Below are 21,683 nucleotides of genomic sequence, written 5' to 3'. Positions count from 1 at the left end.
ACAGATAACATAGGAGAAGTTGGCAGTACTGATGATATTTAAACCAGTTTCATTTCACCAACCCAATTTCTAGATTGACCTAGAAGTTTCCAGTAGGCTGAAAAGTATTCAATTATTTTTGGAGAAATTTTTTTAGAATTCTAATCCTGGTCAATTTTCTGCTCATCTCAGGAAATTTTAATTCTGCTATCACTCACCTAATCCCTCTAAAAATGACTGTGAAAAATAAGAAATGAGTCATTCTTTGAATTTATTATATGGGAATTTATTTATTCATAGTGAACAGGTTATTCAAACGAGGGAGGAGGGAGAAATGACTAAGAGGCTGAATCAGCTAGAGGAATACAGCATATAGGGGGATTACACAAAGCCCCTGCTATCCTTGTCCTGCTATGCCTGGGACAGGTAGACAGGGTCTAGAGGGGCCCACTGAGAGGCTGTCAGGATGGAAAGAGGGAAGTACACAGGGGAAGTGGGGAGTGGGAGACTCAGCATCTGACAAAAAGATTTTCTGTGAATAAAGAGGAAAACAGCAATTATTTTTCCTCAGACAAAACTGTTTGGTCTGGGCAATTTCTGCTATAAACAGCTTATTTTTGCTTAGCTGGCCTTTTTTTATTTACCCATATTTTGTGAATTTCATTTATCATGTAGACCTTGCTTTTGTTTTAAGAAAGAACCAGCCATTGCCCATACTCCTTGGGGATTTGCCTAGTCCTGCTTCTTTACTTGGGACTATGCCAGTAGGTGCTACCATCCCAATATCTAAAAAACAATCTCTAAGCATTGATTATCTACATGGATTAAAAAGTCCAAAACTCCCAATTCATGTGCTGTGCTCTGTTTTCATGACCAGACTCTAATTTTCCAATCTTTCTAATAAATAGATTATGTCTTGTTAAGTAAATTTTCTCTTAATAGAGCAATAATACTCTCTGAGGGGGGAAAATACCAAATATTCAGTGTTAGTTCTTTATAGATTCCTTATATCTTTACTGTTAATGAATTTATAAATCTCATATTTTAATTTTTTTCCATATTTTAAGGTAAGAAATATGGACACATACTAAGTGGCGGTCTTTACCTTCTAAAATATACTCAGAATGTGTCTATAGATGTTCATTCCAAACATTAATATTCTATTTTTATGGTGTTGGTGGACTTATGAAAAAGTTATGATTGCTTTAAAGCATTACAAATGAAAGATGTATTTACAAAGCCCGAAAATATACATTCAAAAGCTAGAATTCTGAGAGAAATTCTAAATTTTTTTTATGTTATGCTAATCGCCATACATTACATCATTAGTTTTTGATGTAGTGTTCCATGATTCATTGCTTGTGTATAACACCCAGTGCTCCATGCAATACCTGCCCTCTTTAATACCCATCACCAGGCTAACCCATCCCCCTACCCCCCTCCCCTCCAGAACCCTCAGTTTGTTTCTCTAAATTTTTTTTATTTATGAAGGTAACTTCTGCATCCATTTTGAAAACTTGAGTCATTTAGGATAAAAATAGTATTAAATGAGCATTTAAAATTGAATCAAAAGAAAATTAGAGAAGATATGCAGTAAGAGTTTCTAGTACTAAGAGCCTGGGGTAATATTAAAAAGAATATTACACAGTCGATGAGAAGTATCCTAAGCCAAAGATGTTTTTTGAAAGTGGTTGCTTTCATGCATAGTCAACTGGAGTGAGATATAATTTTTTCTTTGGGTGACTAAGCAGCACTTGAACCTTTCCAATTGGAATCTTTCAAATTTTTGTGACCCTAGTTTCAAAACACAACTCAGGGATAATAAAAGCAACAGCAATAATAGGTACCACCTGTTGAAAAAAAACATGCAAAATACTATTAAGCACCTTCCATATATTCCTAGTTTAATCCCCACAAGCAACACTATGAAGAGATATTATTGACATTTTACAGATGGGAAAACTGAGACTGAGATCGAGGCAAGTGACTTGGTCTGTCTTTTTTCATTGAGCCATACAGTGTCCTTTTTTTTTTTTAAGAGGGGACTAACTAGCCCCCCCATGCCCTTTAATAGAAAAGACATGAGTGTTTTGGGTCCCTCATATCAGAAGCACATCTAATCCTGTACCCAACAAGCAGTTTCCATTTTTAAAAAATCAATTTTACTTACATTTTGATTATGCCCATCTTTTTCTAGTAAATATTGCTTCACAGCTGAGGAAAAGATATAAAATGGATATATTTGAATTCAGGGTCCTCCCCTTCCTTACCTTTCTACCCTCTGTGAGAACAGAAAGCCAACTGAGAGATAGGTTGGGAATAGAAGAGCCTGAGAAAGGAATACTAAATAAAAGCCATTAGTCCTTTGGTAGCTGTGCTAATGTATCCAGGTACAATGGCCATTGTCTTCTGGTTTAATTTTGAATTTTTGGAAGGATAGTCATACAAAATTATTAAGAAAGAGCTATCCTCTTTTTTGATTTTTAAAATATACTATTAAAAATCCTTCCCAAATTAAAATTGGTGATTATGTCTTCCTGAGTCTTTCATAGTTTCAGTTTTATTTCCAGTCGCCATCTCCCATTTTTGGTCTCAGTGCTAATAGCAGAAATCCCCAGTAACTTGCCACCTCCTTTGCAGCCTTCCCACTTCCCTGGTGGCTACCACTTGTGTATTTTGAATGGGGTTTGTTGTTGTTTGTCGTTTTTTGAGTTTTTAATCCTCTGCATGATCTTATGACATACATTAAACTGAACCCCAACTGACAGCAGGGAAAACCAACAGACAAATTTATAAATTATGCTCTTAATCTGAAAGACTTTCTCTTGATTAGTACTGTAAGTTCATAGAAACATGCCTTTAAGTGAAATTTATGGAGATCTCTATGCAAACTTTAAGGTCATAATTTTTTAAAAAAGGATAATTATCAAGAAGGCATATGTAAGCAATAGGTATAAAATTTTCGTAACTTACATAAGCAGTAGATACAAAAATCCCATAATTCTATAGTTCAAAATAATGAACTGTCATTCACTATTTGGTTAACTGTTATTTGCAGCATGATTTTAAACCCAAAGTTTTTTTGTAGCAGCACCATGAATGCAGTGGCCTTTTCCCCAGCTATATAATAAAGCTCCATGGAGAAAGAAACATGGCTTCTACTCAAGTACCACTTCTCATACAGTGCTTTCCCCATACTGAGCATTCCAACAAGAGCAGACTGTCTGACTTGCCTAGCAGAATCTTTGGTTACCAGTCCAAAGCTACCACAGGAGCACCATCAGTCTTCACAGTTACCAGGCCTTCCGTATTCCAGTAAAGGGAAAGCAGAAGTGGTCAATGAGGAACTCCCAAAATGCTTTGGGACCTTGGTCATCCACTGACCATCCCCATCTGGGAATTGCTAATGTGTAAGATCAGTACACCTCAAGAACTGCAATCTAAACTGCTCACTTTTATGAGAGTGACTTTATGATGCTGTTAACCTTAAGAACAATTAAATCAGCCGAGAGGTAAAGACAAGTATTTGTTGGCTTTTTCGCTTTTCAGAATATGAAGTTATATCCAGAGAAAATGGGTCATTCAATGGGAAGAACAAATCCGTACAAATTACAAATCAAACCTTCTCCACAGTAGAAAATCTAAAACCAGATACAAGGTAAGCCACCTGTGCGCTTACAGGTGAATTCTCAGAGTGCAAAAGTCTTACCAAGGGCATGAAAGGACATCATCTGTCTTTGTCTTAAGGGACCGTGTAGTCTGCACTTCATTCTTTGGCTTACTGGGCATAGCAATGGATACCTCTAGGTCATATTTTGCAAATATGCAAGTCATTGGTGGGGACACAAGAGTTGAGAAGGTGGTCTTGTAAGTTAGCACTCTAGGGGAGAACAATGAACAACAGAAGGTCGTTAATACCAAATGTTGATGTTAAGTACCAAAATTTAGAGAAGGAAAGGTCTGTGGACCAGACACAACGGGAGTGTGTATGATGTAAACTCAATTTGAAAACAGAAGAATTTGGCTGGCATGCTGGCAAGAGGAGGGCAGGGAAATACAAGCTATGTAACAGATAATAGATGACAGTTTGTGATAGTTAAGGCTTCAAATAACTACAGACCATTCCCAGGCATAGCCGTCCTTTGCCTTGGGGGTCTTTTTATCACAAACAAATGAGAATCAATTTTTGAAAATAGAAATATGTACTAATAGCAATGCTCTACAATAAAAAACTTTTCTTGGCATCTCTTGTTACACGTTGGTACCAGGTTGTTTATGTTACTGTGTGGTTTTGTCATTTCTTTTTAAATCTAAAATACCCAGTGTTTTATCAGCTCATTGTACTGCAAGAAAAATAAGGGCCTTACACACTTCTAGAAATGTAATAGAGAAGGTTTTTTTTGTTTTGTTTTATGTGGCTAAATCATCAAATTTATTGCTCAAGGAGATTCTCGAATGGATACAGCCAAGCATTTCCTTAGTAAAGCCAGTGTACTAAATTCATTTGGGGACTAAATATTACTTTCTGTGGAAAATCAATTTCTTTTCTCAAACTCCAGAACACTGTTTGATAAGCTGTTTATGCTTTCAGTTAAAATGAAAACATCTTCACATCTTAAGTTATAATACACCAAGCAACAGAGATCAATTTTCAGAGAGACACAATCAGGAGTTTTTCCAGATCGAATATTTCATAACTTGATGAAGTTTCTTGGTATTTAAAAAGATCAGCAGAGGCAAAGACTGGAACTCCAGCATTAGAAATTTTTTTTCATAAGTTTTACTTACATCTTTCATTGTCATCAGTTGATTGAATTGAATCAGATATTGAATATGACATTCAAAAGAGCCTATTTTAGTTCTGATAGCAAAGAACCTCTTTTAATGTTTTCAGGAAAAAAGGAAGCATCTAGTTCATTCTAGAAGGTTTGCTATGTATAAACTGTAGTCCTATACTGCAAATATACTTTCCATAAGCATTTTTTTCTTTAAAGTTCTCTATTTTGAGCTGTAATATGGAAAATTTTACAACTGCTAATTTTTTTAAAGGATTTAAGTTAGCCAAAATAAGCATGTATTTCAGTAAAAGCCCATTTGATGATCTTGGTTCTATTTCCTTAGTGAGATTAACAGGGAGAGAGAGACTATTTTTAACATAATTATTTTAAGGAAAGAGTAAAAAAGAAAAAGTTATTTAATTTGGACCTTTTAGTAGGTGGATTTGGGCTTACAGAATGTGGATGGTTTACAGTTTCTTGCTTTTTATTCCATTTAATACATTGAAAGGCATATTTAAAAGCATCTAATTTCTAAATGTTCATTGTGTTCCTTTTCTGAATTAGGCGATCCTCAAATCTTCTCAGAGTTCACCTCTTAGTCATGATCAGAAGTAGAAAATAATGATTTCAGTGACGTTTTTAAGCCTGATTTGCTTATAAAAGATCTGTGTTTCCATTCAGCTAACATTTGTTAAGTGCCAACAATGTGGTTGGTGTTGTGACTGCAAACATGAATAAATGTGGTGCCTGCCCTTGAGGATCTTGAGGTAGGGGAATAGGCAGTTAGTAACCAATTATTCTACACAAAGTGGTGAGAGCTCTGGTAAAAATATATACAAGTTGCAAGGGGAGCCCAGATTTGGTGGCACTTTACAAAGTCTGGGGAAGTTGGGAAGACTTCCTGGAGGAGGTGACAACTGGGCTGAGGCTTGAAGAATGCATAGGAAGGAGCTAGCTGGGTAACTGTAGTAGGGGAAAGAAATACCGGAGAGAATAGTCTATGTCCACACAGAGTCCCAAATGGCATGGTTGTGTGCAGTTAAGAGTCAGCTACTTTCACCAGTGAAAGGGGTGAAAAGTGGACAGAGACAGTGAAAGCAAGAGGTGGAGGCGAGGCTGTGGAGGGCCTTCTGTGCTAGATCAGGGAACTTGGTCAATAGACGAGGAGACCCAGAAAGATGGTAACTGGGAATGACTTGCTCCAAGTTTCATTTTAGTATTGTTATGACTTTGATTTAGTTGCAACAATCACTTTTGATACTAGAGTCACTTATAATGAGTAACGGTTGGTAGAATAAATCGAACAAAAACTTTTTGTTAATGTCTTGCAAGAGTGCCATTTTGGCATCTTGCCTAATTGGCCAAATAGGTGCATAAGAGAAAAGTACCTCTGGGCTAAGCTGCATTTCATTCTGGAATCACAGGACTAATTAGTCATGGAGTTCATGTCTAGCTTCCGGTCGTAGTTGTCGTAGGACTTATGCTAATCGTTTCTGGAGTTTACCTCAATTGTAAGACTTACACTAATTGTTTCTGGAGTTTATAGCCTTGTCCCTTTTATCCTGCCCTAAGGTATGTGCCTTGCTTGTCACTCCTGTCCTGATGAAGGCCTGATGGACCTTCTAAGGAGGGACCCCTACAACTACCCAAATCTCAAGATGAGCAAAGCCCAAAGGAGGCTCTTTCTGGATTTGTCTTTGGGAAAAAGTAATATTAAATTTAGGAATCCCTGAAATCAGAATCCCATGCAAAGTTTTGCAAGTTGGCATACATTTGGGGCCATTCAGTGTTTCTATTTGGCTTATTTTATGTTATTTTTAGAGTTTGGTATAATTGAATGAAATCCATTCAGATATAAAGACTGTTACAAAAGAAAAAAAGGACTGTTAATATTCATATCTATGATTTGACCAGGACTATGCTGATAGTCTCTGATGGGTGATGATTTAAAAGTTGTATATCAGCAGTTTGAAAGCATTTCCTCATTGGTGACAGATACAATACACAGGGATATAAAGGTGCTCTAATGAAAATTGTTTAGTCTACAGTTTGTGGGACTTTCTGGTGGTCAAGTAGTTCAGTAGAGCCCAGTCCCCAGTAAGTGGGAATGCATTCTCTGATCTCTTAAAGGTATGCTAGAGATTAATTTGTTCACTTAATAGGCAAAAAAAAAAAAAAAATGTTTTCAGCTGAAATATTAGGTGTTGAAACCCCTATTAATAAAAATAATGAATTAAGGAAGAATAAAGTGAAGTTGAATTATTTCATTTAATTTGAGATTACTGAAGCCTAGGAGCACCTGGGGAAACAAAAATAACACCCATGAAACAACTGGAAAGCATGGTAAGACAGCATAAAAGATCACGTAGGACCTACACTGAAGTCTTGCAATTTAAAAGAGGAGAGGAAGTCTCACAGAATACTTGAGACTAGACGTTGATGGTAAAGGATATAATTGAACGGGACAGATTGGCAAGAAAAGAACAAGCAACAACAAACAGTATTGTTCTTTCAAATTAAGGCCACGTGTATGACTTGGGTGAATTATAAGTAGTCCTCCGAGTTACTACTGACAGGGTTACAGTCAGAATAATAAAATTATAAGTGCCAAAGATAGGTTTGTTGGCTTTCTTTTTTTTTTTTAATGCAAGCTTTTTCCATACTATCTTATGTTGTTAAGGCAAGATTTCTTTCCATTATATCTTTTCTGCCCCAACATTAATTTCTAATAAAAGGCACACTATAAAATAAAGAGGAGGTATGTACAGGATGCAGCCACAAGGTGGTTCTTATTACCTATAAAGAATGACTTCAGTCACATTTCAGTGGTTGGGGAAAATTGTATTCCCAATAGGCAAACTTTGAATTATAGTTGTTAAAATCCACCACCACCACCACCACCACCACCCACCCCTCCGTGAGGTTCTGGAATTCCCTCTCTGAAAACTTAGGAGATAATAACTTCGGAAAGAATTACTGTAGCTGTGTTCCAATTTCAGGAGACACATGTGTATAATTTATTTTAGTAGCATTTTCCATCATTCCTCTCGGACTGAAAAACATGAGATCTAAAAAAAGGTGATAATTACGGACCATTTGTTACACACCGGAATGGGAGGAGAGTTTGGCAACACCGTTTAACCCAAAAGAATCAATGCAGAAAAAATAGATCTCTAGAGCTTTGTAGGTTAAAAATTCCAAATAGCCTACAACCAAAAGTACAGTGGACTGTGTTACCTTCTCCCTGCCTGTTGTTATGACGTTGCCAGGTTTTTATCTCCTCTGCAGAAGCTCAAAAAAACGCCGGCAGGGAAGGACCAGCCGGCAGCTGTGTTGCTGCAGGAGAGTTTGGCTACACACCAGTGTGAGCTGTTTCGGTCTGTAGAGAGTGGAGCCCCATGGCCACTCTGGGGCACCTGGCCGCAGTACCAGAGGTGACACAGTAGGGACTACCCAGCCTTGCCAACAAATGCTTGCAGCGACGGTGGGCTTGGGTCATTCATATCTTTGCTCGGGGAAGAGGGGCCATGGTGTGGAGTCATGACTGTTTTAGTCAGATGAAGCAGGAAAGACGAGCTAACGAGAGGCACACTGCTATGCCACAACTCCATCTCTTTCTCTCCATGACCCCTCTCTCACCCCTACCCCTAAAATACAAAGAAAATATCGGTATGTTGAATCAGTACCCAACTAGCCCACTCCCCAATATTTATTTTCCATTTATTTCCCCCGTGAAACCTCAATGTGTGGCTCTTGTTGAACTGAAAGAAAAAGAAAAATACTAAGAAGAGCCTCTCTTATCTGCAGCCAACCACTTTGTGTGCAAAGACCACTATGATGATTTTTAGTTCTGTGAGCAGAAGAACTGATAAAGTATATGTCAAACAATAAGTCTTGTACCGCTGCTTAAGGGGATGGGAAGTTTGGAGTAACTAATTGATCTCAAAGTCTCTGCCATTTCTAAAATGATACAGTCTTATGATATCCAAAGACATCACAGAATCAGTGGGAAACTGGAACTGAAAATAAACCCCAAATCTGGGTTAAGTCTTACAGCAAGTAGCATTGTCCTGATAAAGCATTTTTCTTTGAATCTGTATCTGTGGTCTACAATTTGTTTTCAGACAGATTGTTTCTAGCACACATTTGGATAATCCATTGATAGGCTAGGTTCTTCCTGATGGACAGGCTGGACAATGTAGGTGGACACACACAATTGCTATATGGAAAACAAACAAACAAACAAAAACCCCATAATCCCTGCACATGAGCCCTTCTCTCCTAACTTGCCTAAAAAACTGAAGAATCCATTGTGTGTGCCAGATATACATGGGGCCCAGCAATTTCCTATGGAAAATGTATTCTGTCTGGTAATTAAGATATAAATCAAGTTCACTTAACATATTCAAGTATTTCTACTGTCCTCTGTAGCCTGGCAGGTTTCTGGAGAACAGTTCTTCCTCTAAAACTAAAACATCCTGAAGTTTCCTATAGCTGACAGCAGACAGTTTGGGACTATTGTTTATGTTGTTTGATTTAATAAAATCTTGGCACTAAAAGTAAACTGGAATAGAGGCAGCAACTTCTCATAAACTATAATTCTGGCTGAACAAAGCAGGCATGTGGAATAGCCGTTATTCCCTTATTCATAGTGTTTTTGTGAAAGTCTGGTCTCTGCAGATTCTGTATTAACTTTTCAACATCTTTTCTCATGGGCTTTGTAGAAAGGAGTGAAATGAGCTACCAGAGCATTAGGCCCTTTATTGAGTTTCCTTGTAGGTGGGGTAGCAGGGCAATTGCTTCATCATTAAAGAAGAAAGAAATTTAGGGGATTGCTCAGTTTTGCAACTTTTCTTCTGGCGAAAGTATAGCTAAGAGCATGGAACTCCACTAGTCTATAAAAAGAGCAATTATTCTTTCACATGAATATATCCTTTTCATTACTTTTCACTTAGAATTCCCTAGTATGGGCCGGGGGGCGGGGGGGGGGGATGGTGGTGCCAGAAACACATAGCATCACTATAGACTTGGAGTGCAGCCCAGATCTGGAATTTCTTGTCCCCGTAGAAATGGGAGATACAAGAATGTCCCTGAGGACCTGCTGGGCAGCTGGTTGATGATACCGGACACCTGTTGTTGCCCTGCTCCTCTGCCCCCTGGCCCTGATCAGGACTTATTTTATCCTCTAGTAAGTGTCCCTGCAGCTCTGCCCTTTTGCTCCTTATCTGTATTCCCAGGTCAATACAAGGTCTACATGTGGCAGGTATCCAGAAATGCCTGGAGAACTGATTGATTGGAATTCTCTTTCCCTTTTGGAGTGCCATTACTCATTTTTCATATTCTACTCTTCCGTTTCTCTCCCCCTGACTGAAGCCCTACCTGAATAGGGCTCAAATATTTCAAGACTACATCAGGGTAAAATTAGCTAACCAAACCACTCAGACCAACAAGCAGTTACAGGGTGGCCTTTCTATATAAAAGCAAGTTGCTTGAAGTTTGAGACTTTTGTTAGAGTGAAAACCAACTTTTTAAATCAATGGGAGTATATAAGTAAAAATTCATCAAATAATGAACACTATAATTTAGCTCTATTATCGGCAAAAATAGAGGGAAACGGTTATAGAGAGAAACAAAGGGAGGGAAGGCAGGAAATAACAGAAAGAAGTCTCCACCCTAACCAAACCTGAAGGTTAGTTCAGATTTGATCCTACAGGTTGGAGTGTCCCCAACTCTGACAGTTTTGACCATGAACTACATGTAGATCCTACTGTTTGTAACCCTGGTTTTTCACTTTTCTATGAATTGGTATTTAATTCTTATGCTGATTTTCACAGTTGTTCTCAAACTCTACCCTTTATTATCCCACTCTTCCGGAATAATGTTTTAGTACTTTCTAGGCTTTATTGAAATTTTAGAACTTTTTGATACTGTTTTTCTTAACCTATGAAGCTATTTTGATGGCAGGCAGAAAGATTCATCTGCTGAGTTTTTGTTCCTCCCAATAACTCACTGGCTATATCCTTATTATAAACTTTACAACCCCAAAAGCAAGTATGTAGAGTTCTGCCTTGAGAGTTCTATGGCAATGTTTGTCAAGTTCCCCAATAATAAAATCACCTTTTAAAAAATTTTCTAGAGATAGAAGTTTAATACTAGAGAATATTTATAATCACTATGTACCAGGCACCTTGCTTTTATATGTGTTATCTCATTTCTTCCTCACAAAAAAACTCAAAAGGTATTTTTATACCCTTAAATAACATTATCCTCTTTTTTATATATGAAAAAATTGAGGCTCACAGAGTTTAAGGAACTTACCTTAAAGTCACATATTAGTGAGCTGTGACCCCAGGTCTTTGTGGCTCAAGAGCCCATGACCTTAGCCACAGCACCTTGCTGCCTCCTGAGAGGGAGGCTCAGGAAGATTGGTTTTGTTTGGATCTGTTCCCACTGGGGCAGAACCTGACATGGCATCCTGTCAGTGCTGTTAGTCGCTTGGCTTGTCCTTGGAGATCCAGAGGCTTGATTACAGTCATCATCTGGACTATACTCATTTAGATATTGGTTTTGATGACATGGGTCTTTATAAATGGCTTTTTAAAATTTAATTTTCCTTTTTTTTTGAGAGAGAGAGAGTGAGCACGGGAGAGGGGGGGCAGAGAGAGAGGGAGAGAGAGAGAATCTTAAGCAGACTCCATGCTTAGTGCAGAGCCTGACCTCACAACCCTGAAATCATGACCTGAGCCCAAATCAAGAGTCGGACACTTAATCAACTGAGCCAGCCAGCTGCCCCGAATTTAATTTTCATTTTTATCTGAAGTATATGTATATGGCTTTACAAGTCAGATGCTACAAAGTTGTTCATTCCTCTTCCGAAATTCTGCTTCCCAGAAGCAACCATTTTCAATTTTTTTTTTCAGCTTTATTATGGTATAATTGACCAAACCCTAAGATATTTAAAGTATATACAACATGATGATTTGATAAACATACACATTGTGAAATGATTCCCCCCCCCATCGGTTAATTAACAGAACCATCACCTTGTATATTTACCTATTTGGGGGTTGAGGGGGAGAACTTTTAAAGTCTACTCTTAGCACATTTCAATCATATAATGCAATGTTATCAACTATAGTTACCGTATTACACATTGGATCCTCAGATCTTATTCATCTTATAACTGAAAGTTTGTTCCCTTTGACCAAGATCTATTTCCCCCAGGCCCTGGAAACCACTTTTCTACTCTATTTGTACAAGTTTGACTTTTTTTGAGATTGAACATATAAGGGATACCATGCAAGCATTCCCATTACTCCACATCCTCACCAGCATCTGTTAACCTCTTGTCTTTTTGTTAATAGATATCCTAACAGGTGTGAGATAATACCTTGTTGTGCTTTTGATTTGCCTCTGCTGGACAACTAGTGATGTCCTTCATGTATCTGTTGGCCATCTGTGTATCTTCTTTGGAAAAAATGTCTATTTAAGTCTGTTGCCCATTTTTTAATTCAGGTACTTTTTTGCTATTGAGTTGCATATGTTCCCTATATATTTTTATATTAGCCCCTTAACACATACATGTTTTACAAATATTTTCTCCCATTCTATAGGTTGTCTTTTCTTTGTGTTGATGGTTTCCTTTGCTGTGCAGAAGCCTTTTAGTTTTATGTAGTCCTACTTATTTTAGCTTCTGTTGCCTTTATTTTTGGTATCAAATCAAAAAAATTATTGCCAAGTCTGAGGTCAGGGAGATTACCCCCTATGTGTTCTTCCATTAGTTTTGTGGTTCCAGATCTTATATTCAAGTATTTAATCCATTTTGAGTTAATTTTGTGTATGGTATAAGATAGTGGTCCAGTTTCTTTCTCTTGCACATGGCTGTCCAGTTTTCCTAACACCATTTATTTGAAGAGACTGTCCTTTCCCCCAATTGTATATTCTTGTCTCCTTTGTCATAAATTCACCATATATGGATGAGTTTCTTTCTGTGCTATTATGTTCCATTGATTTATGTATCTGTTTTTATGCCAATACCATACTATTTTTTTGGTTACTAAAGCTTTGTAATATAGCTGGAAATCCAGGATCATGATGCCTTCAGCTCTGTTCTTTCTCAAGATTGCTTGGGCCATTGTGGGTCTTCTGTGGTTCCATACAAATTACAGGATTCATTGTTGTATTTTTGTGAAAAATGCCTTTGAAATTTTGATAGAAAATGCATTGAATCTATAGATTTCTTTGGAAAGTAGGGAAATTTTAACAATATTAATTCTTCTAATCCATTAACATGGAACATCTTTCCTTGTGTGTTTTCCTCAATTCCTTTCATATTTCTTATAGTTTTCAGTGTGCAGATCTCTTACCTCCTTGGATAAATGTATTCCTAAGTATTTTATGCTTTTTGATGCTATTATAAATGGGGTTGTTTTCTTAATTTCTCTTTCTGAAAGTTCATTGTTGGTATATAAAAACACAACTGATTTTTGTATACGGATTTTGTACCCTGCAACTTGACCAAATTTGTTTATTCTAACAGTGTTTTGGTAGAGTCTTTAGGGTTTTCTATATTTAATACCATGTCATCCACAAATAGAGATAGTTGTACTTCTTCCTTTCTGATTTGAATGCCAGTATTTGGTTTTTTGCCTAATTGTTCTGGCTAGGATTTCCAGTATTATGTCAAAGAAAAGTGGCAAGAGTGGGCATCCTTGTCTTTTTCCTGATTGAGAGGGAAAGGTTTCAGCATTTCACTGTTGAATATGATGTTAGCTGTGGGCTTGTCATTTATGGCCTTTATTATGTAGATATGTTGCCTCCATACCACTTTGTTGAGAGTTTTTGTCATGAAAGTATGTTGAATTTCATCTAATGCTTTTCTGCATCTATTGAGATCACATAGATTATACCTCATCTTGTTGAGGTGGTATATCACATTGATTGATTTGTGGATGTTGAACCATCTTCGTATCCCTGGACTGAATCCCACTTGATCATGTTCTGTTTGGATTATCTATTTCTTTATCATTCAGTCTTGGTAGGTTGTATGTTTCTAGGAATGTATCCATTTTTTTCTACATTACGCAATCTGTTGGAGTATAGTTGGTTATAGTAGTCTCTTATTTTGGGGGGGATCAGTTGTAATGTCTCCTCTTTCATTTCTGATTTTATTTGAGTCTTTTTTCTTAACTACTCTACAGTTTTGTCAATTTTGTTTATCTTTTGGAAAACCAGCTCTTAGCTTCATTGATCTTTCTATTGTTTTTCTGGTCTCTTATTTCATTTATTTCTATTCTGATCTTTGTTATTTCCTTTCTTCTAACAACTTTGGGCTTAGTTTGTTCTTTTTGTAGTTCTTTGAGCTGTAAAGTTAGGTTGTTTATTTGATATATTTTTTTCTTAATGTATGTATTTATCATTATGTATTTCCCTTTTCATATTGCTTTTGCTGCATCTCTTAAGTTTTGATATATTTCCATTTTCATTTGTCTCAAGATATTTTTGATTACTCTTTTGATTCCCTCTTGGACCTATTGGTTGTTCAGGAGCATGTTGTTTAAACTCCACATATTTGTGAATTTTCCAGTTTTCTTCGTGTAATTTCTAGTTTCTCACCATAAGGGTTAGAAAAAAAATGCTTGATATGATTTGTTTTCTTTAGTTTTTCAAGACTTGTTTTGTGGCCTAAAATATATCCATCCCAAAGAATGTTACATGTGTGCTTGAGAATATGTATTCAGATGGAATGTTCTGTAAATGTCTGTTAGATCTTTCCAGTCCAAGGTGTTAAGTCCAATGTTTCATTATTATTTTCTGTCTGGATGGTACCCCTGCTTCCTTTGCTTTCCATCTGAATGGTATGTCTTTCTCCACCCCTTCACTTTCAGTCTATGTGTGTCCTTAAAGCTGAAGTGAGTCTCTTATAAGCAGCATTTACTTGGTTCTTGTTTTTTGTCCATTAAGCCACTCTTTGTACTTGGATTGGAGAATTTCGCCTATTGACATTTAAAGTCGTTCTTGGTAGGTTTGGACTTAGTATGGCTATTTTGTTCATTGTTTTCTGGTTGTTTTGTAATTCTTTTGCTTCTTTATTTCCTCTTTTGCTCTCTTCCCTTGTGATTTGATGATTTTCTGTAGAGGTTTGCTTTGATTGCTTTCTCTTTATCTTCTGTGTATCTACTATAGGTTATTGTTTTTGTTACCATGAGGCTTAGACCATTTATGAGTCTATTTTAAGCTAATAACAACTTAACTTCAAACACATACAAAAGCTCTACATTTTTACACTCTCCCCTCCACATTGTTTCTGATATCACAATTTACTTTTTTTACATTGTTGTTATCATTAACAAATTGTTGCAGCATAGTTATTTTTAATACTTTCCTATTTTAAGCTTCACATTAGAGCTATAAGTGATTTGCCCACCATGATTACATTAGAATATTCTGAATATAGCTATGCATTTATCTTTACCAGTGAGTTTTATACTTTTATTTGTTTTCTTGTGACTAATTGGTATCCTTTAGTTTCAGCTAGAACTCTCTAACATTTGTTGTAAGGCCAGTGTAGTGGTGATGAATTCCAGTTTTTGTTTGAGAAACTCTTTCCTTCAATTCTGAAGGACAATTTTGCTGGGTAGTTTGTTTGTTTTAACTTTAGCATGTTGAATATATCAGGTCCACTCTCTTCTGGCCTGAATGTTTCTGCGGAAAAATCTGCTGGTAGTATTATGGAAATTCCTTTGTATGAAACAAGGTGCTTTTCTCTTGCTTCTTTTAGATTCTTTGTCTTGGACTTTTGACAGTTTAATTATAATGTGTCTCAGTGTGGATATCTTTAGATTCTCCTATATGGAACTCCTTGGACTTCCTGGATCTGGATGTCTGTTTCTTTCCCCCAGGTTAAGGAAGTTTTTAGCCAGTAAATTTCTTTACATGCACTTTCTGCCCCTTTCTCTCTCCTCCTTCTGGGATCCATGTAATGCCTATCTTGGTCTACTTGATGGTGTCCCATATGTCTCTTAGCTATTTTCACTAATTTTCATTCTTTTATCTTTTGGCTCCTCTGATTAGATGATTAGATTTGGCTTCCTCTGCCCTGTCTTCAAGTTTGCTGATCCTTTGGCCCACTTCACCTAGTCTGCTGTTGAACTCCTCTAATGAATTTTTCAGTTCAGTTATTGTATTCTTCAGCTAAGTGATTTTTGTTTGGTATTTTTTAAATAGTCTCTCTTTGTTGAAATTCTTGCTGTGTTCATGCATTTGTCTCTTGACCTTGGTAAGCATCTTTATGACTATTACTTTGAATTCACAGGTAAATCACTATTTCATTGAGATCTGTTTCTGTAGATGTTCCTTGTTTTGTTTGGAACATATTCTTCTGTTTCTTCAATTTCCTTGATTCTTTGTTCATTTCTGCACATTAGATAAAACAGCCACCTCTCCCAGTCTTGATAGAATGGTCTTGTGTAGGAAATGAATCTCTTGAATCAGGCCAGCCCAAGTTCCTAGTTGTCCCTCAAACCTCTGAGGTTGTCCCAGCCACCTGCTTTGTTGTTAGTGGCTCCCCTTAGCTGAGGGTGCTCCAAAACCCATCAGTGTCCCAAAGGTGAGAATTGCAATCAGCATCTGGATGCAGGCTAATATAAACTGGACCCTCAGGGAGCAGCTCTGTTAAGTGTACTTAATCCCCCCTCCAGAGAGACACTGGAAGATGGGCATTTTTGCCTGCTCTCTCTGTGCTAGGCCCAGGATATAGCCAGTAGGAGTGCTCCTGTACCTGTTAAAAACTGCTTTGTGTGCTACAGGATTATGGGACTCAAGAATGCAAGCCCCATTGGTTCTCAGAGCCAGGCAACAGGGGACATCCCTTGACCAGCAGCTCCAAAAGCTGGGGTGCCAGACATTTGTACACTCCTTCCAGGGAGATACTGGTGACTTAGTTTTACTGTTGCAGCAGGCTGGAGGGAGGGCAAGAAAGGCGTCCACCAGTTTCCCAGTCTCTGGTGAGGATTGCAGCCAGCCAGTACGTATACGTTATAATTAGAAGCCTCACCCTCAGATAGCAGGTTTTTAAAAAATTTTTTTTAATTTAGGTTCTATTTAGTTAACATAAAGTGTATTCTTAGTTTCTGGAGTAGAATTTAGTGATTCATCAACTGCATATTACACCCACTGCTCATTATGTCAAGTGCCCTTCTAATGTCCATCACCCAATTACCCCATCCCCCCCACCTCCCCTCCAGCAACCCTGAGTTTGTTTCCCTATAGTTAAGGGTCTCTTATGGCCTGCCCCCCCCGCTCTGTTTTTCTCTTATTTTCTCTTATTTTATTTTTCCTTCCCTTCCCCTATGTTCATCAGATAGCAGCTTTTAAAGTATGCAAATAAACCTCTTTCGGGGAAGACTGGTATATGGGTAGTTTTGCCTATTCCCTCTGTGCTGAGCCCTGGGGGTTTAGCTGATTAAGAACTGCTTCTTGGCTACAGTCCTGTGGGACTTGTGAATGGAAGCCCTATTGGCTTTTAGAACTAGGTGTTTATGGGCCTCCTCCCTCAGGTGGGAGTCTTAAAAGTTGGGGTACTAGATGTGAGGTCCAAACCCTTTGCTCCTCATGGAGAAGCTAGGAGTTGGGAATTTGCTCCCAATTATAGGACACTGTGCCAGGAGCAGGGTTTATGGCAAGAGTGTGTCTCAGCCTTTCCTACCCGTTTCTAAGTGGGTATTCGTTCATTTGCCCGATGTGTATGAGCTGCTTGGCTAGTTTCTAGATCTTTCAGAGAGAACTACTCCAGGTGCAGCTGTATATATGATTTGCCTGTGGGAGAAGAGGTGCTCAGGAGCCTTCTAGTTCACCATCTTAGTCAACTCTCTTCCATTTTCATTTATTTTCACTATTTCTTCTGTTAATTAAATCCATATTTCTAGACTGACCGTTTCTCAAAAAGGCAAAATACATTTCTTTGTTCCATGTGTTTGTTTATGGCAGTATCTCCTAGAATCCCTCACCGTCCTTTTGCCCCTATCGCCTATATCCTTTGTCTAATTTTACTCCCTTCCTTTGTGGCATTCCTTGAGAAATACATCTTTAGAATAGATTATTATATGGAAGATAATATTTTTGAGTTCTTATATGTCCAGAAATATCCTTGTTTTACTGATACTGTTGTTTAGGCAGACACAGATTTTTGAAAAAAATGAAGACTTTTAAAGGTATTGTTCGATTGTTTTGTTTTGTTTTTTTTTTTAGTATTTTATTTATTTTAGAGATAGATAAGAGGGGAAACCCAGGACCAGAGGGAGACGGACAAGCAGACTCCACACTGAGTGCAGAGCCTAACGTGGGGCTCAATCTCACAACCGTGAGATTATGACCTGAGCTGAAATCAAGAGTCAGATGCTTAACCGACTGAGCCACCCAGGTGCCCCTGTTCATTGTTTTCTAACTTCCAGTGCTAAGAAGTCAAATGTTATTCTGAGTCTGGATCCTTTGAATGGGACCAATTTTCTTCTCAAACTTTTAAGATCTTGTCTTTATCCCAATGCTCTAAAATTTTTCAACTTGTCTGCTTTGGTTAGTCTTTCTTCTTTTTTTAACTTTTGCTGAGGATATAGACCTTTTAAATCTGGAAACCCATGTCTTTCAACTCTGAGAAATTACTTACTTTCTAGGATAATTGTGCCCCTTTTCCCCATCTCTCTCTTCTGGAATCTACTACTTAGGTGTTATATTCCCTAGAACAATCAGATTTCCTTATTTTTGCTTATTTTTCATCTGAGTATTTGTCCTAGTATTTGTATAACCTGATCTTCCAAAACTTCTATTTAATGTTTTATTCTACGTTCAAAAATAACATCTTTTATGAAAACTTTTTTTTTAAAGATTTTATTTATTTATTTGAGAGAGAGAATGAGATAGAGAGAGAGCATGAGAGGGGGGAGGGTCAGAGGGAGAAGCAGACTCCCTGCTGAGCAGGGAGCCCGATGCGGGACTCGATCCTGGGACTCCAGGATCATGACCTGAGCCGAAGGCAGTCACTTAACCAACTGAGCCACCCAGGCACCCTTTTATGAAAACTTTTAATAGCATCCTATGCTTATTCCCTATGTGAAATCAGTATTTTCTGAGACATTACTCTTAGACCTTGAGTGTTCTAAATCTCGTGATAGAATGTGTTACCTGAGAAAGATTTTGCCACTTCAAATATTTTCTTTGTGTAGGGTTTGATCACCCAACAATATAGGCCTTTTAGTTTCCCTCCTGTTAATTAAACTTAGTTTTAAATGGTTTCTTCAAAACTTGTCAAGTATCATAAAGTGTTGGCAAGAAAACAGAAAAAGTAGCGTATGAACATCTGTGGAGCTGAAGTCTAAATAACAGTGAAATAAAAAGACATAGAGATGATTCCAGCAATCAGACTTGGCCCAAGCACAGGGTTTTTGGCAATGGCCTGGAATGTGGAATGCACTGCCCGCTTAAATCAAGGTCCAGATGCTTGTAATTTCTTTTTTCCAGTTTCCATTCACCATAATGGTGTGTGTGTTTTTTTAAGGTCCTCAGGCCTCTGAGCAAGAATTTAATCTTTAGAAAATGTTCCATGCCCAAACATCTTATGTGCATGCAGTTTATTTAAATGAGTGACATGGTTTTATATCAGCATTCTTATTGCAAGTGATAATGGCACCTTATATCAGTTGATTAAGTTTACAAAATGCTTTGATGTGTAGTCTCACTAAAAACCCTGGAAGCTTTAATCCTCATGGCACAGTTTGCAAAAGCAGACAGTAATAGTACAATGATTAAGAGTCTCATTGTTCTTAACCGAAAAATAGGGTAATTCTGATCTTGTAGCATTTGTGTGTGTGTGTTGTATTACTTTATATATGTACAATTAATGTGTCTCATATATAGCAAACAGTGGTTGCCTTTGTTGTAATGCTAGAATCTGTCATCTTAGAGATTCTAGCTGTATTGTAATGCAAGGCCTCAGTAGTCAAGAATCTGATTTCCTGGAGCTCCAGAAAGTTGTTACTTCTCCACTTAGTATCCTCTGTACCAAATGGAGCTGTCTTCCTTCTGTTTTTCACTCATTTATAAAACGTATTTCCATCTTTTATGTGTTCTGCATTCTTATTCAATTACAAACTTCTCAAAAATGGGAATTATCTCCCAAAGGCCTTGTACAAATTTGAGACTCGAAATACTATCAGCTGACTCAAGTTGATTTTACACTCAAAATTATTTTCCTGCTAAGTCTGCTGTTGAAAAGAACTCTTAGTTTCAGGCAAATGCAAACAGCTTTAATGCCTGAATTTCTTTTTTTTTTTTTAAGATTTTATTTATTTATTTGACGAGAGAGACACAGCGAGAGAGGGAACACAAGCAGGGAGGGTGGGAGAGGGAGAAGCAGGCTTCCTGCTGAGCAGGGAGCCCAATGCAGGGCTCGATCCCAGGACCCTGGGACCATGACCCGAGCCGAAGGCAGACGCTTAATTACTGAGCCACCCAGGTGCCCCACTTCCTGAATTTCTTAAGAGGATTTGCTCTGTTTAAGTATCCTATGAATGAAATGTGTCATACTGCATAGCAAGTTAATGCATAATTCTTAGATTCAAACATACTTAGAACGCCAAGGCATCTAGGTTTGTGTTTTTTTAATGTAAAGAGTTAAGGCCTAGCCTATATGAATCTGCTTTACACAGGAAAAGTCAGTATTTGTGCCCATGCTCTTCATGGTGATACTACCATTTCCCTATTGTGGAGATGTGGCTTCCTGTGATGGACAGAACACCAGAATTCCAGGAGACAGAAACAGGAAGTCCTTGCAAAGAAATACTTTCATGTGCATCTGTTCCCCTAGCTTAGCCTAGTAGTTCTCAAATGTCAGTGGGTATATGATTCACCTCAGGAACTTGTTATAAATGCCTACTTAGACCCCCTCAAAAAATTGATTCAGTAGCCAAGATGAAGCAAGAAATCTGCATGTTAAACAAACTTTCCCAAATGCCCCTCTGTCATGTGATTCTGACATAGGTAGTTCAAGCCCCACAAGGAGAAACAGTGCCTAAGTCTGAGGCCATACCCAGGGTTGGGATAGTAAGAAATAAAAGGCAACCTTTCCATTAAGTAGCTAAGTAGCTAAAACATTTGAAGGAAAGAGAGACTCCTTGTTGCTGGAATTAGCCTGGGTCCACCACATACCTCTTTACTCTATGTTCCTTACCAACTTGCCTAGTTGCTTCTGCTAGTTGGCTGTCTTTTTAAAAACTCCAATCTTTTTTATTAACTTAATCCTTATACAAAACATTAGACAAGGTGTCTGGAAAGTAAAGAGTTTATTTATTTCCCCATGATGCTTCTCAAATATATGTGTACTCCCTGTCCTCATGATTTCAAAATAGAATTAGGAAGGATTTCAGTATAACAAAGGAAGGTTGTTTCCTACCCCTGGAGAATATATTACAATTTTTTTAAAAAAAATTTCTCTCCTACACAGCTACGAATTCCAGGTGAAACCCAAAAACCCACTTGGAGAAGGCCCACCCAGCAACACAGTGGCATTCAGTACTGAATCAGGTAATCACATCAACAGTAATGTAAAGGGCCACAATGTTTTGCCTAAGGAGCTTCTTGGAAACCCAGCTAAATAAAGTGTATAAATAAAGCGTTTCTTGAATTTTGAAAAAGCAAATTGGTAAAGGTAGCCTTAAGGAAACTACATACATCTTTTCTCATTTCTTTTGATGTCAGAAAAAAAGGTGTATCAGTTTAAAAGATAAAAACTGTATCAGTATACTCAAAAAACTAGTGAATGAATGCTCCTCTGTATGCTTAGAATCAATGCCTGGAATCAAAATATCAGACAGTCCTAGGACATCCAGAAAGGGAATTCATTTGGTAGTTTTTTTGATGAGCAGCTGTGGAATT

At 37.6% G+C, this 21,683-nt stretch overlaps 1 protein-coding gene across 1 annotated transcript in view; it reads left to right on the top strand.

Moving 5' to 3' along the window:
* Positions 1-21,683, top strand: part of ABI3BP (ABI family member 3 binding protein) — a 240,959-nt gene that overhangs the window by 214,214 nt on the left and 5,062 nt on the right. Inside the window, 2 exon segments of the mRNA XM_078063925.1 lie at positions 3,529-3,637; positions 21,253-21,332. Of these exon segments, the coding sequence (XP_077920051.1) occupies positions 3,529-3,637; positions 21,253-21,332 (189 nt within the window).

This window comes from Halichoerus grypus, chromosome 1 (genome assembly GCF_964656455.1).
Source record: "Halichoerus grypus chromosome 1, mHalGry1.hap1.1, whole genome shotgun sequence".
Lineage (NCBI taxonomy): Eukaryota > Metazoa > Chordata > Mammalia > Carnivora > Phocidae > Halichoerus > Halichoerus grypus.
Note: the sequence above shows the minus strand (reverse complement) of the source record. Positions and strands in the feature narration are given on the sequence as shown.